Consider the following 16,069-nt stretch of genomic DNA (forward strand, 5'->3'; position numbering starts at 1 on the left):
ACAGCATTGCCTCCTTTGTCGTCCCTACAGCTTTGTTACTGTACCTTGGCCTAACGCTGCATTTTAATTCTGACTTCCAGGTGTCTTAAAGTGGGACAATCTGTTACTTGTCATACCTGCAGACGGGCAGAGGGCCAAAGAACTGGTTGCACAGGTTTTTATTGAAACTGAAGCTTTTCAATTCGTTGATGTTTGAAGAGTCCGGTGTAAACACAACTTGTATTACAGAAAACACAACTTGGTCATTGTTTCAGTGTTAATTTAATCATACAAATGCGTAATTATAGATACAGGGGGGGAAAAAAGCTTTATTTTGACATTTTCTCTTCAGATAAAATGTGCTATTTCAGGACTCTGTAAACTTTCATCGTATCTGCTCACCATGCCACCCTTCACCAGTCCATACATCGTCACTAACTAAAACTAGAGAATGAATCCAGCAATATGCAAATTTCCTCACCATCCGTCACTTTCTCTCTCACACCCACACACACACAGAAATGCACACAAGCAAGATCACAAGAGGAAAGCCTACACACACAAACACACACACAAACACACAAAAAAAAGAGTGACATGACTCAACGAAGCAATCCAGAACAGTGTATACTGTTTGGGAGGAGGACTCTCCGCCGATTCATCACAGTCACAGACAGATGCAACACAGAATGCTGGTGAATTACACAAACACGTGTACACGATCATAAAGGCAATGAACTCTCAATATAGAGAATTACAATTAGATGTTCATTATTACAACTGGGAGAAAATTTGATAACTTTAAATGCAAAAAAACTTACGATTCTGTTTGAATGAAATATCCCTTCAGGAAATAAAAGAGATATTAAGTCTATCAACAACTTCTTAAATTTTATTTTCAAGCCAAAATACATGAGATTATTTATCTAACATAAGCAACATACAGCAAAGCTGAAGTAAAAACTCTGGTGGGACAGTCAAACCTAAATAAAGAAGCCAATGGCTGGGAAATAATGAAGAATTACATTGAACTCATCAATCAAACCTTCCGGAAAGGTCCCAACAATAAGCCAAACAAAAAGAATCCTCGTTCGCCCTCATTAGCATTAGTGGTGGAGAGCTTTGTGCAAATAGCAATAAGAAAACATCAGTGCTTATAATGCTGATGCAAACCCTTAATTTTCATATTAAAATTGTCTTACTACAGTCCAACTACAGCTTGTCACCTTTTCCTCTCAATGTTCTCAGCATGTCAAGTAAACGTTGGTCATTCCCCTGTGAAAAGTTGAATTAAAGGGCAACTGGACCTGGTTGGAGATGCTTAAAAGACGTTTGAGCTCGCGGGCTTCTTCAGTTCTGACTGACTGGTGAAAGTATTTAACCTCCAGGGAGTCGATATCAAAGCTGCTGGTGTCTCCGAGTTAAAGTTCCTTGTCAGCTGAGGCCGAAGGTAAATAACCGTAAATTTGAATGCACCAGTTTCTGTGCGTGTGTGTTGACACATGAAAACATACAAACTGGTGCCTGTAAAAGATGGCACACTCAGATAACCAATCTAAGGTGTGTAGTGAGGAGTGCACAGGCCGAATACTCAGAGAAACGCATGGGGGGTCAAAAAGATGCAGTTATAATGGCTAATCCTCCGATGGCAACAACATGCAGACAGGGAGGACAGGTAGTTTGAACATGGAAGGAAGGAAGCCATCAACGTCAAAGCAGAGAGGAGTTGGTGAACATCACCTAATCCCCGACCTGCTTTCGTCTCCTTTCATCCCTCCTGGAGAGATTTAACAACCTTCCCACTTGGCCTCAGGGGGATTTCAATCGCTCTAATGACTGTTGTTAAAGTCAGAAATGACAGAGCTCTATTTGTTGAGCGGTGAAACGTCTGCACGACCGGTTCCAGCTGCCTTTGATTCAATTTGTCTCGGACCCTGTTCAGACCTGTTGTCAACATCCATCCTCAGTGATCAGATCACAAGTAAGGGCACCAGAACGCCCCTGAGTCCAACTCTAGATCTGATCTATCAGCTGACGTCCTCTGACCTGTTTCACAATGAGCACTAAGTACAGGTCTGACTGCACCAAGGGGGTCTGGGGCACGTGAGGACTCATTGCGATGCCCCGTCGGGAACAGGGCTCTGGATGCCTAAACCCTGGATGAACAGAATCCTCACAGACAAGTTGGTCATTTGAGTTTTAGCACCGCCTGCTGGCTGTAAATGGGACTTTTTTTCTTCTTTTTTTTGCACCTACAATGCACAACGTGACAGCAAATAAATAACATCAGCAACAAGTGAGTCGGTTCATCCAAACGACGGAGAATAATTCAAATACTTCAGAGGTACACACCGACTAAAGCTCTCTCAGTTTCCACGTATATGTGAGAATAGACACGTCTTCCTTTGCCCAAGTAGTATACACCATTTAATGTCAGTTAAATTCAAAGAGAAACCATTAACATACATGCACACGCGCGCACACATCTAGTGAACACACCGTGGACTTCAGAGAACACAGTCACTCACCAGGCAAAATGGACTTAGATGGCTTTTTCAGCGTTCTCACATCTCACAGGCTCAAACTCGCTTGCAAACCTTTTTGCGCTTCAGCATCTATTTAAAGCGAAAAACCCACCCTTAAAAAAACTAAACAAACAAAATAAACAAATAAACACACACACACACTGTCCCAAGCAGTCTGAATGGAGCGGCAGACTGAGTCGTTGTATGACAGCACAGATTAGTGTCTCGGTTGTAAGGACTTTATCTTTGGAAGAGATTGGGTTCCTACACAGGGATCGTCCACATCTTCTCTGCAATGATTTTTAGGAATCGTCTTTACATGCTTAAAATGTCATGTATGGAATTAGCGGCTGAGCGCTGTGACATTTTGACATTGATGAATATGGTGTTCTTTTTTAACTTCTAATAACCACGCAGAGATGAGCTGCTCAGTGTTGTAGAAGTCACAGGAAAGACTGGCACTGCTGTGGTGGTTTAAAAAAAAAAAGAAAAAAGGGCAATGGTGAAATGTTTGGGTGATAAATGCTTCAGAATAATGTAGAAGATTATTCTTAGCCACCAGGGTTCAAGGAGCTACTTGTGTAAGGATGAACACCAGTTACCATCGTAACTTCTGAGCCATAAATAAAATACAGTCGGATACTGGTGGTGACATCCATTAAACTACAAGAATACTTGAAACATGACAAGAATCTTCCAACCTCAAAGATTGACAATGTGCTAATTTATCATCTCATTCTGTACGAGATGGATCACAACTTATTTGAACCTTTTGAGACACTGATTAAAGAAAATAAACCCCTGTAAACTTATATCGGATTATTGGACCTGAAGGTGTCAAATTCCATCGGCAACTGGTTCACAACAGATTGTTGATGCCCATCATGTCAGGGTCACCATTGTCAGCATCTAAGTTGTTCTTCCATGAAGTCAGCTCCTCGCTCAAGGTGATTAAACCCACATTTTATAGATACACTGGAACATTATCTACCTTCACACACTCAAATCATCCATTTTCAGTCCAATGAGGTGACAGCTTGTAAGACATGTATATACTGTGAGGAGATGCTTCGAAAGCACATTGATTTATCTGGAGCTTTTCGGTTGTGGTCTTTCTTGAACTCAGGCATTTCCATGCGGCTGGTGTGTGAGGTCAGACTCGTTGTCACACCAGCTGCTTAACTTCCCACGTTAATCCCTGGGTTTGTGTGTGAAACTTGTGTAAGGCTGTCGTCCAGTGAAGACCGGCAATACTCACCACACACACACACACACACACACACACACACACACACACACACACACACACACACACACACACACACACACACACACACACACACACACACACACACACACACACACACACACACACACACACACACACACACACACACACACACACACACACACACACACACACACACACACACACACACACACACACACACACACACACTCACTCACTCTTCTATTAAAAACCCCTCATGTGGTGAGTAAAAGATCACACTTCTCCCACAAAGGCCTCAAAATCTAGTTTTGTACCGTGCGCCAACGACTTCCCAAACATGTTCAGGTCTGTGTAGGAACCCTGAAGGGACGTGGGAAAACCAGAACTGTACGTAGGTTGTTTAAGGTTGATTCTCCCTTTAATTAGCTGTGTTTTACACTGTAAATAAAAATAGTTGTGTGTATCTATCTTGAAGGTTCTTTTGAAGCATAAAATGAAGCATTCACACATGCGAATCCAGGTGTTGATGTCAGGTGGGGATGTTTCACTGTCGCAGATGCAATCCATCACCTCACTGTAATTTGTGTTTCTGTGGAAAAGGGCAACGGACCGGGGAGAGGGTTGTCATGAGTCAATATAAAACAACTGTCCACTCCCCCCTCCCCCCCCTCCAACTCCTTTAAGTTAAGGACTCCCAAGGTGTTCAGCTCATCATCCATCATAGAGGGGGGGTCTTTCTGTTATTCTAGCTCTGTCCAAAGGGAAAGGGTCCGTGAATACCCTGGAAAAAATTAGAAAAAGAGGAATTAGCTTATAAATTAAAAAGCTTTTTATTACAGTACAATACTCCAGACGTTTTTTCCTGAATGTGCCTTTCAAATGAAGAACGCAGTGGGAGATTCTCAGGGTCAGAGCCATCAACACATCGGCCCTTGTCGCCCAAATCTCCCAAATATCGATGTCTTTCCAAGTTAAAATCTTCGTCCATGACTTCTAGGTGTGTGACAACTCTTTTTCAGATTTTCCAGACACTTTACTTGGGAGCTGGCGGGTAAAGTTCTAGAAAAAGTCCGGAGCAACTTAACGACCTTTTGTTTCTCCCTAATACAATGCCCAGAGTTCAGTGCATGCCTGAAGGCAGCTCCTCAGTTTCTGGGCAGTGTCAACCCTTTGTTACTTTAAGGAGGCATCTCTGTCAATGTCCTTTAGAATGAATGATTTATCCAACAGGCCGGACTGGCTGACGGAGGTTAAGTGCTTCCCAACGGACCAGTTTATCCACCATGGAGAGAATAACAATAATGTGGCCAAACCTGACTGATTCAGGTCGGTGCAGTGACAGAGGACTTTACCTTGACTGAGGACTGATGCATGGCCGAATACAGAAGCAATGCAGAGAAGAACAGTAGCAAAACTTCTCTGCTGGTCCCAGTGCATGCTTTTAACGAGATTTTAAATCCATAACACCACGAGCAGCATCTTTTGACTAAAACGATAATTACACTTAATCACAAAACAAAACTGGTGAAAGTGATAAAGAGATGGTAATAAAAAAAATACAGGAAGCTTATTAGGCCTAAGCCATCTGAGGTAAAATGAGATTGCTGTGTTTTTAGTATATTCCCCTTTTCTGTTCCCCAGGCCGTCTTTCCTTCCTTATTTCAATGTGAAATATTGAAAAATGATATTTATACTAAAAACAGGCAAACTTTGATTCGAGATTCCAACTTGATTAGTAAACACACTTAAATTGGAACTGATGAGAGCAGATTTCATTCAAACCAAGATTAGCATGAGGAGTAAAGCCTTCAGTGTTCATATGGGCACCTGACTATTGTTTTAAGTCAGACTTGGACAAACAGAGCCTATATTATACATTAGCAACCATCACAACATGGAGCTGAAGATAACAGGGATTCTATTTATTCCAGAGCCATTATTTCTGAAACAATAGTTAGATGAGTAGAAATTGTCCCTGGATGAAGTTAGGTATCACCAAGGTTCTGTAGCTTCATCCTCTGGGGGACCGTGACTGTCTGGACCAAATTTCCTAGCTACCCCTCGTGTGGGTGCACATGCATGTCCAAGTGCTTTTCATTGTTGGTGACATGAGCAACGTCTTTTTTTTACGCTTCAACTGGTCCAGAAATTAAAATAAAACTGATGGAACCAAACAAACTAGCACATTTCAAGCATTTCTGTTTGAAAACATTACTAAACATGTTTGATTTCTAAAATTAACGATTCAGCGTTGAAGTGTGTCACCGCGTGATGTAAACATGCCATAGGAACATGCCATGTCCCACTGTTATAGATCAGGGAAGTGGAGAGAAGTTTTATGGAGTATAAAATCTAAAATGTGTTGAATACATACCTGACCATAAGTCACAACAGAAAGATTGGTTTGGAGTCCATTTGAGGCCCTATTTACAGCATTATGAGACAGTCCGTTTTGATCTTGCTGAATTGGCTCCTGTGTGCGTTCCCACCCCCCACCGGGTTCTCTGAAGCTGTCGTCGGTGGCGTCGTGCTTGTTCTTCTGCGGCGAGGCGAAGGGGTTGAAGTCTCCCTGCACGTTCCGTTGGGGTTGGGTGTTGAACTCGGTCTCAAAGGAGGACAGCTGCTGGGTGACGCCAAGGAGACCTCCGACTTCTACGCTCAGGATCACCCAGATTACATCTGTGAAGACAAGCAGCACGGGCTTACTACACGATGGACACAAGATGATATATTGTATATCTGGGGTTGAGTTAGTTACACAAAAGACACAAATTTGGTACATCACATTGGGCTCAGAAGAATGTTGTTAAAATTGTAAATAAAATGTAGTCACAGATGAATAGAAAAGGAAAATAAAAGCGTATCACAGTCCTTATAAAGTAGCAGATAAGAAACAGCTGATTTCTTACCTCCATAGAATAACCCAGTGGCCGTACACATCCTCCACTGACCCTGGTACATGCCAGGAGTTGTGGGACTTCGCATCTGCACACTTACATCTGATATTTCCTGGGGGTCTAGAGACTTCACCATGACTGTGTTCACGTGCCCAAACTGATCCCCACCGATGTACTTGAGACAAACCCCAGGCGGCCACGCCTCTGCACCTGTCACACACAGAGATAGGTGCAATTAAAAAACACAGCTCGACAACACCGCTTCACGATTGATGCGACCCTACAGTGCACAGAGCTAGAGAGTGTGTGAATGTAATATAATCCATACCCGTGTTCTGTATCCTCCAGGTCTTTGTGAACGGTGTGTCTGGAGGAACGGACTCTCCTTCTCCAATTGTCACATCTTCGACAAAGGACATGGATGGTGTGTTGACATTGGGACTTTCAAAGTCATAATATGCACCGATAGCAGCCTGGAGGTTCCTGTGTGAACAGAAAGGGGGAAAACGTGTTATCAAGAGTTGATATTACCAAAGTAATCCTGGTCACTTTGACCGGATACTTGCTGAGTCAGGGGAATGAACTCTGCTCTGTACAGCTGATCGGTTTCCTCACAAACTACTGAACAGCATAATCGAATATGAGAGTCCTCTCGTTTGAGACTGACAGTTAAGAGAGACATTACACCCAAGGATATAATTATAATGTTAAATAAAAGTATTATATGGCCTTGTAGTATTTTGTGAGTCTCTTGGGCTGTGGGAAACTATTATGAAAATCTAAAAACATTTCCTTCAGGGATCAAGAGCAGTGATACTGTTTCATAAAGCAAATGCCTGATATTTCCAAGGGATCTTCATGAAGTGGGTGGACACGCAAGAGCCCTATTAAAAAAAAAAAAGAACGGACAAAACAGAGATGTATCTAAAGCCAGAATATCTTGACCTTTCAGCAGCGAAACTAGTTTGAGCTCAGTGTTGTCCAATCACATCTGAAAACCAACGGGTGCATGGCTCCTCTAAAGTCCAAGGACTGCACACTTTAGGTCAGGCTCTGTCCGAAGGCATTTACAGAGCTGCACTCGGTCGTGCGCATCAAAGTGATGGAAGTGGCTGCGTGAAAAAGGATGGGTCTGGACATTGCTACATACATAGAAAGCAGTAGGGGAGTATCTGGGTCAGATGCATTCACAAAAAAAGGAAAATATCCCTTTAATTCATGTGCAAGCTTGGGTAGGAGGCAGGACATGAGGTAAAAAACTCAAGGTTTTTGTTTTCAACACATTGACACCGGCTTCTGACTTGAAAACCAAAAGGAAATATCTTTCCAATGTGTACGGCAGCTCTGTTTCATGCTGAGATAATGGTATTCTTGTTTTTATATTGAGATTCACATCTGACGCATGTTTGAAACACCATCAACACGCCCACTTGGTCACTTTGAATACTCCAGACATTTTCCTACCGTCTTGTCATGTGGGGAGCAATCTGACATTATCCCAGGGAGGAAAAATCATGTCAGCAGCCTTTCCGAAAATTTTCAGGGAAATTTGTTGAAAAGCCGCTTAAAACGACCAGGTGACAAAACAAATCCTGAGGAAATTCTTCTTTAAACCCTCACTGCTGTGAACGGAGAGTGTCAGTAAACCACAAACTACATCTCATCAAATATCCACAAGGTCGAATGTACGCGTCTCAAAAACTAAACATTTAACCATTAGAAAGGTTGCATTTATTGCAGATAAGTTAGTACTAGATTGAAATACTTTTACCTGTGTACCTACATAATAAACTGTAAACGGACCCTGGATATTGAAGTAAAGGCTGCGTTTTTTTATTAACTATTATATCAGATGAAATGTTTGTGCCCGATTATGGAAATTCTCCATCATTGAGTTAATCACAAATTACAATTACATCACACCTCTCTGCAACAGTTTCATCAAAGGCTACAAATCAAAGCCATTGGTAATGTTGATTGATTAATTGATTTCCGGAATCAAACCAAAACTGATACCAAACGGGAAAAAACTGAACTATGGTGAAATTGGTGTTTGGGTAATTATCTCCCTTTAAATAGGATGCGATCACGGGTATCGATCCCCCGTCAGCTGGTTATCGGGACCACAGTGACCACAGTGCCCACTTGTTGTCAAGCAGCTGATAGCCGCCGATCACGACTGGTTACGTCAGCGGAGTCGAGTCTCCCACTGTTGAGGTTTAAACTGGCTCCGAACACTGTTATGTAACATGGCTGATAATCTACGCGGAGGGTTCCCTGTGCCTACATCAGCCCGGAGCTGGCTAGCTAGCTCCCTCTTTAGTGTTTAACATTCAGTCCAAAACAAACTTCCACTTCCGTGTAGCCACGAAGCGACGGACGAGGAGCTACCTGCCATTCCCCCTCCCTGGCTCCTCAACTCGCGTGTCCGCCTCCATTGTTATTTTTGCTTTTAGCATTCACACGCATGCTAACGAGCTAATTAAAGCGTCGCGCTGCTGCTGCGGCTGCTTCTGCCCGACAACCCGGGGCCCGCGGGTCCCCGCACTCACCAGTTCGTCATGTCCAGGAAGAAGGCGCAGCCGGCGGGGTTGAGCTGGAAGCCCAGCAGCCTCTGGAACTCCGAGATGAGGACGTCCTTGTCCGTGGTGCCCATGCAGCTGAACTTCTGCATGAGCTCCGCGTCCACGTCCATGTCGGTGCCCTCCATGTGTGGCGGCTGTCCCGCGGCGGCGGTGACCCGCGGAGCGTGGGGCCGGGGAGGTAGCACTGGGACGGGGAGGGAAGAAGAGGACGAGAGGCGGGGGATGCCTCTCTCAGTTCGGTCCGAGGCCTCGTCCGGCCATAACAGCCAGCTCCACAACAACAAGCGGCAGTGCGCATGGCACCAGCGGGGGGACGGTGTCTGACGCCGCCGCAGCCCGCGCGTCACCCTTCACCAATCACACGGTGGGCGGCCACGTCATCTGTTGCTATTTGCAAGCCCGCTTCTCATTGGGTCGCCAATTAGAGCCGAGCCGAGCCGCTCCGTTCCATCCTAGCGCCTCAGTCTGGGGGCAGGCTTCGAGTGGGATGATTGTATTTGTGCATGAAACATAGTGGATGAGGTCACCGACGTGTAGAAACACCGAGTCTGTGCGCAGTTCTGTCCCGGCTCCGTGGGCTGGGTCCGTCTGCAGCTGGGCTTCAGGCTGTTGGAGACGATTTTGTGGCCATGCTGAATCTTTTATACCGTCACCCTTTAAGTCACCCTCATTGGTCATAGTGCATCTTGTGTAGCCATGTAGCATATCCCTGTGGACATTTGCATCCTTCTATCCTCATTTATTATCTTTTTGAAGTCATCCGGCCTCTATGTGTGATCATGTTCTGGGTCCCGCATGTTCTCTTGCTTCTTCCTTTGTTATTTTGCATGTTCAACATCTCTCTTTGGTACTTCAGTAAGGTTTTGTATGAAGGTTTCATGTCTTTGTGCTCATCTTGTGTCTTCTTTTATTAGCTTTGAGTGTTTTGCGGTCATATTGTGTATTTTGTAATCATTTTGTTTGCCCCTGTTACCATTTTTGTGTCATTTTGCATTTAATTGGCATCTCTAAGGTAATTTTGTATCTTTTTGACATCCTTTTACATCACTGTTGGTTCTTTTTAAATATTGTAACAATCTTTTCAATTATATACTATCTTTATTCTATATTCAAAATGTTATACAGTGTTTATCATATATTGTTTGTAACTAAATTGTTTGTAATTGTATATGAAATAATCTGACTTGTTGAACCCACTTTATATTGGCCCATTGAAAACAAACTGTATGAATGGGAGAGTACAGAAGGCAAAGAGTATCAATGGTAATTGAAAATGTATTTCTAATGAATAAAGTAAGTATATTTTCGATGTGTGTAAAAGTATTTGTGCTACCTAGGGGGGATGAAAACGACTGGAGAGCCACTTCCGCTGCTCGTGTCCTTCGTGATAAACTTTCAAACATCATCTTTCTTTGAACAATTATTGTTATTTACTGTAAAAATCTTTTATTTGAATCTAAATAAATTTTTGTTTGTCTAAAAAAAACATAAACATTTAGGTCACACGCTGTAATCAAGCTTACAAAGACGTCCAGGCGGAACTGAGTGTTTGTAGAGCTCATATTCGGCCGGAACATTTATCCGTAACACACCGGCGCCGCGCTCTCGACGGAGCGTATTCTGAAACATGCCGAAGTAAGTACAGCCATTATTTAATCTCTGTGTCATCAACCTCTGGTTCACACTCGCTGGTAATGTTAACAAGTGTTAGTTCTTCTGTTAAATACAGAATCTGCAGGAAAGAGATTTTACAAACTAACCAAACAAGACCCGTTTGTGTCCTGCTTTGTTCGGGCTGCGGCTATGTGCTGGAGCGAACCTCGATTTAGCAGCGAACCAACAACCTAAAGCACCGGGACATTCACTCGCGTTTTATTCCTCAAACACGACATTTACGGCGCCTGTTGTTTACCAGACTCGCTCATAGAGAGTCAACACTCGTGTAGATGAGAAAACAACCGACGGTTAACTTAGATTTAGTCGCATGCTCGGGAGTTTTCCCTGAGCCCATCACATCTTCATTCATCTTCCAGCAACTACACCCGGTTCAATTGGTAGTTTGATTTGGTAAACTCGGTTAAATACACAATACAGCGTAGTACCACAGCCCTACATTTAATTTTATAACAAAATTCATTAAGTAATACTGTTCTTTGGGTTTAAACAGTTTAAGAGGTGTCGATTCAACCAGGTTTCGATGCTGTTGAACTGATAAATGAATGGAGAGAACAAGATAATAGAATCGTACTTCAGTAAACTACAAACAACAACTTCTGAAATTACCATAAAGTTGAAACAACAGTGTCAACAAAAACTAAACGTTAGAAACATTGGAGAGGTAAAACAATTTAGCAGGAAAGTTGTACTGGGCTGCATTAGTTTTTCGCTGTGTGTTCTTAATAAACAGCAAACTGACTCACGGTTATTGAAACCCTTCAATTCTCCATCATAACTTAGGCAAATACATCAGCTGATCATAATCAGACTTTAAGCTTCATAATAGACACATTCACTGTTAATCTGTGTGTCACAGGGTTGCATGGTTTTCCTCGGCCATCTCGTTATGTTCATTCACAAAGTTCAACTTCAAACGACCACTGTTTGCTATTTACAATTTACATCTTATATCTACAAATCACTAAGACACTAACTCCCAAACCTTAGATATCTTCCATGCATTAAATAGTACCGTACACTCCCATTAGACTTGTCAGAACTGTTTTTCAGGTACTTCCCATGGTTTTGACTGAGATGCACTGCAGCTTGTGTTTGTTTGTTCCTCTTGAAAAAGAAACCTCATATCCAATCTGACACTAGTTTTACATTATTCGTATATGTTTATATATGAATCAAATCAGAATCTCATTTGCATTTGTAACTTTCCACAGGTTTTATTGTGATTACTGTGACACCTACCTCACACATGATTCGGTAAGTTGTGTTTGTGTGTTCCAAATGGAATTGTTGAAAAAGCATAAATCACTTCATCTGCTGTTCTCCTGCGGTTAAAAAGCCGTTCATTTGTTTTCTGTTTCCCCTCCAGCCATCGGTGAGGAAAACCCACTGCAGCGGCCGAAAACACAAAGAAAATGTAAAAGACTATTACCAGAAGTGGATGGAGGAGCAGGCTCAGAGTCTGATCGATAAAACAAGTAAGAAAACTTTTGTCTCCGTTATCTGAGTGAATCTAAGGCGTTTGCTCATCCAGGAGATTCATTTCTGTTCTCCAGGACATATGCAGGGGAAAATATTCCAAATAGCCCAGGTGCCTATATGTGTTGTTTAGGTTGAAACCAAAAACATGGAGGGAATCTTTAGGGCCTTTACATGAGATTTCAAGCAGTCGATCATTTGGGATACAGAGCTCACAGGTGCTGCAAAACAATCTTAATATGAAAGTGACCTCTAGTGGCAGTCCCACATATTACAGCTGATTCCTGTAGTCCTGTTTGAACGCCTCTAAGCACGGCTCCTCATGCTGCCCTTTTCCATATTTAGTCCTATGTTTAGGTGAAGACCTTGAATTTCATGTTGGAGTAAATCTCGTTTCAAAGCCCACTCAAGCCATACTAATGCATGTGTGTGGGATATCCAAGCTCCATGCTTTAACAGTGTACTGAGTATAATGTCTTATTTGGGGGGGTGGCGGCCCTCTGAGATTACAAACCAGTAATCCACGTAAATGCTGCAAAGCCAGTTTGATGCTGGAGAGTAGTGTTCTCCAGTGTGGTGCGATGTGTGGTTTTACAGACTTAAATCTTCAAAATTAAGGACTTAAAGTCACATATTCTACTATTACTGGCAATAACTAATCCATTTCAAGTGTCATTGCTGCTCCCCTCATCTCTATCAGACATTCTCTTATGTGTAAATACTTTAAACACCCATACACTTTTACATCAGGCTAAAAACAGTTTCTTCTAATCAGTGTTGTGAATATAGCAAACTCAATATTGTAGTGGACAGTCTCCATAACAGATTTTGGACCACATACGTTAGTTTTGACCTCGTTTAAGAGCCCAACTTCATATGGTGTTGTTAGAGCACCAAACAGGGAGAATTTAATTCCTAACGACCAAATGAGCACTTTGAAAATTGTGTGTTGTACATGAAATATGTTTTCTAATATTTTTTTTATTTTATTCCAACAGCGGCTGCGTTTCAACAAGGAAAGATTCCTCCCACGCCGTTTCCTGGTGGTCCTCCTCCTCCAGGTGAGTCAGCCTATTGTCTTCAACATCTGAGTTAAATTAATTTACTGTAGCACAGATCCTATTAGTTTTATAGTTTAATTCATACTCATAAATTCAAATTGAATTAAGCTCTCAAACCACTGGATATAATGGAAAATATTTTCATTCTACAGCCTGGTTGTAAAATAAAACCCAACTAGTCTGGATTGTGGAATGTAACATTTAATAACACAGTATTTCGTGATTCCTTCCCATTAAAATTAAGTTTACACTCTACACGACTAAAGACAAAACAGTAACGTTAGCATCTCTCTAATCAAGCTAGACAGTGTGTCTCCTGGGTCTGTCTCTGTGTAGCTTGCCAACCACTTGCAGCTCTGCTCTGTAACTTTGAGCCCGACTGTGATGATGCAACACAAAGGTTTATTGTGTTTGATTTGTTGGAGCAGCTGAAAACGCCTCAGCACAGACAAGATCTGATGCAACAGGACTTAAATTACTTGCTGACATCAAACAGAGAGAGAAGCGAACACACGTTTACCTGATCGCTGTTTCACGGATTCTCTTTCATTGTGTGTTCTTTTCCTTTTTATAACCAGAGGGAGGGCTCTGCTTCATCCTCTCATCCAAGTTGTAAACATTGACACTCGCTCTGTCACGAGGGGGAGGCAGGGCCCTGGTTTAATTCGTACACAACTTCTGTATTGAGCCTGAGACACAGCCAATATCACAACTGCTACATTCACATAGAGGACAATTCAGAATGCACTTCACTGGGAGAACACATGTGAATCTGATCTAATTCAGGTACTTACTACATTGTCTGAGCATCGACTGAGCACTCACATTTGTTGTCTTGTATTAGGTGGCCCTCCACGCCCAGGCATGCTGCCCACGCCCCCTATGGGAGGTCCTCCTATGATGCCCATGATGGGGCCTCCACCACACGGGATGATGCCTGGAGGACCAGGTAAGACCAGCTTCTTCTTCCTCTGAGGAACTTTTAGAATCTTTTCATGAAAATTAATAATCAGGTGGTGACTTCTGTTTTTTTTTTTTTGTTTCTTGAGAAATACTACAGCACCATGTACCGGTAGAATATGATATGAAATAATTGCAGCAACAATTTCATAAGGGATTAATTCTATTTCCTGATGCTCAAAATATGGAGGCTTTCAGTTTTTATTTCTTAGTTAAAAAAATTAAAAAAAATACTAATGAGGTAAATTAAATGTTGTACTGTTGTTGGCTCTTTTGACCTTTCCCGAAGATTTTATTTTATAAGCAACATAATAAACTATAAATAAACAAATGACCGATTAATCCATAATCAAAGTAAGTCACTGTAAACTGTGGCTAATCAAATGTGAGTTTACACAGTTTAAGGAACGCCAAAAGAGGAAGATACTTCCTTGTGCTTCCTTTACTGTCACAGTAAATAAAATTGTAATTCACCTCACACTTCCGATCTAATTAAGAGATGTGGTTGCTCCTTGTCACTTCCAGGAGGCATGAGGCCGCCGATGGGAGGACCCATGCAGATGATGCCAGGACCACCTCACATGATGCGTCACCCCCGACCGATGATGATGCCAGTCAGGCCGGGCATGATGCGCCCAGACAGATAAGAGCGAGTGGATCTCCTCCGTTCTTTGTTTCCACGAACAGACGCGCGGCCTAGCGAGGACACCTGGTTTAACGTTTTGGGTTTTTGTCGAGACGACTTTTTAATTTTCAAATGTCCATTTTCTCCAGCCTTCGAAGCTGAAGTCCCTGAAGTAATTATTCGTTTTTTGTATAATTACTTTATTTTTCTGCTTGAATCGTGGTATTTATTAATATTCACCTCATTAGAAATAATTCCACACCCCCTTTTTAAAACTGTACTTTAATAAACATCGTCCTCCGTGTTAGTATCAAGACCAAACGACCTCCTGTCACTCTGCTACGCTGCGTTTTTGATACAATTTTTTTATTTGTCTTTTTGATTTGTTTTAGGTTTTTACATGTTTGTGTTGTATTTCATTGCATCGAGAAATAAAACAGTGATTTCAAAGCTGCGTATTTTACTTTGTATATAAGGTTTTGCAGCAGGATTACGCAAAAACTACCAAACGTATTTCCACTAAAGTTGGTTGAACAATGGAGACGTATATGAAGTTATGTGACGCCACAAAACTTACTGTTATCTTAATCAGGTAGAATTTCCAAGCTTAGCAAAATTTAGAGGAGATATTAGATAAAGATAATATTCAGCTGATTATTCATTAAATTATTTGTATAGCCAACATTTATAAATTGAGGTGGATCAATATTTAAAGTATTTATAAAAAAGGAATAGTCTATTCCTGCCTTGTGATCAGAGTTGGTGAATTCAAGCTTTCGAAATTTTGATGATTTGCGGTCATCACTGTGGACAGTTAAAAATGCCTCTGTGTGAACCCCCACGCTGCCACTTGGCATCTTCCTAAGGTGGGCGGCTGTGGTGGTCGTCCTCCAACCTGAAGGTCGGCGGTTCGATCCCCAGTCTGAACCATCTGCATGCCGAAGTGTCCTTGGGCAAGATGCTGAACCCTGAATGGCCCCTATAGTATAACAAAAGTGCTGCAAGTAGATGCACTGTATGAGTGGGTGAATGTGAAACTGTAGTGTAAAGCGC

At 42.1% G+C, this 16,069-nt stretch overlaps 2 protein-coding genes across 2 annotated transcripts; one reads left to right on the plus strand and one right to left on the minus strand.

Annotated features, from left to right (window-relative positions):
• Nucleotides 1–242: 242 nt before the first annotated feature.
• ilrun (inflammation and lipid regulator with UBA-like and NBR1-like domains) lies at nucleotides 243–9,562 on the minus strand. Its single transcript, XM_062407094.1, has 5 exons — nucleotides 9,185–9,562; nucleotides 6,961–7,115; nucleotides 6,645–6,842; nucleotides 6,110–6,414; nucleotides 243–4,516 (listed from the first exon to the last, which is right to left on the minus strand). The coding sequence occupies exons 1-5, from the start codon at nucleotides 9,340–9,342 to the stop codon at nucleotides 4,481–4,483; spliced, it is 852 nt and encodes a 283-aa protein (XP_062263078.1). The 5' UTR covers nucleotides 9,343–9,562; the 3' UTR covers nucleotides 243–4,480.
• Nucleotides 9,563–10,724: 1,162 nt separating this feature from the next.
• On the plus strand, nucleotides 10,725–15,466 carry snrpc (small nuclear ribonucleoprotein polypeptide C). The gene is made up of 6 exons (XM_062407108.1): nucleotides 10,725–10,852; nucleotides 12,106–12,148; nucleotides 12,261–12,369; nucleotides 13,369–13,431; nucleotides 14,276–14,380; nucleotides 14,917–15,466. Exons 1-6 carry the CDS (start codon nucleotides 10,845–10,847, stop codon nucleotides 15,036–15,038), a joined length of 450 nt encoding a protein of 149 aa, XP_062263092.1. The 5' UTR covers nucleotides 10,725–10,844; the 3' UTR covers nucleotides 15,039–15,466.
• The last annotated feature ends 603 nt before the right edge of the window (nucleotides 15,467–16,069 follow it).

This window comes from Platichthys flesus, chromosome 2 (genome assembly GCF_949316205.1).
Source record: "Platichthys flesus chromosome 2, fPlaFle2.1, whole genome shotgun sequence".
In the NCBI taxonomy this organism is placed as follows: Eukaryota; Metazoa; Chordata; class Actinopteri; order Pleuronectiformes; family Pleuronectidae; genus Platichthys; species Platichthys flesus.

Excerpts from the sequence above, each read along its gene's own strand:
- snrpc (XM_062407108.1), top strand. Across the intron at positions 12,149-12,260 it reads CCTACCTCACACATGATTCG|CCATCGGTGAGGAAAACCCA; the intron begins GTAAGTTGTGTT and ends TTTCCCCTCCAG. Across the intron at positions 12,370-13,368 it reads GAGTCTGATCGATAAAACAA|CGGCTGCGTTTCAACAAGGA; the intron begins GTAAGAAAACTT and ends TTATTCCAACAG.
- ilrun (XM_062407094.1), bottom strand. The coding sequence starts at position 9,342 with ATGGAGGGCACCGACATGGACGTGGACGCGGAGCTCATGCAGAAGTTC. Across the intron at positions 7,116-9,184 it reads TTCCTGGACATGACGAACTG|GAACCTCCAGGCTGCTATCG; the intron begins GTGAGTGCGGGG and ends CTGTTCACACAG. Across the intron at positions 4,517-6,109 it reads CTGTTGTGACTTATGGTCAG|GGTATTCACGGACCCTTTCC; the intron begins GTATGTATTCAA and ends AATTTTTTCCAG.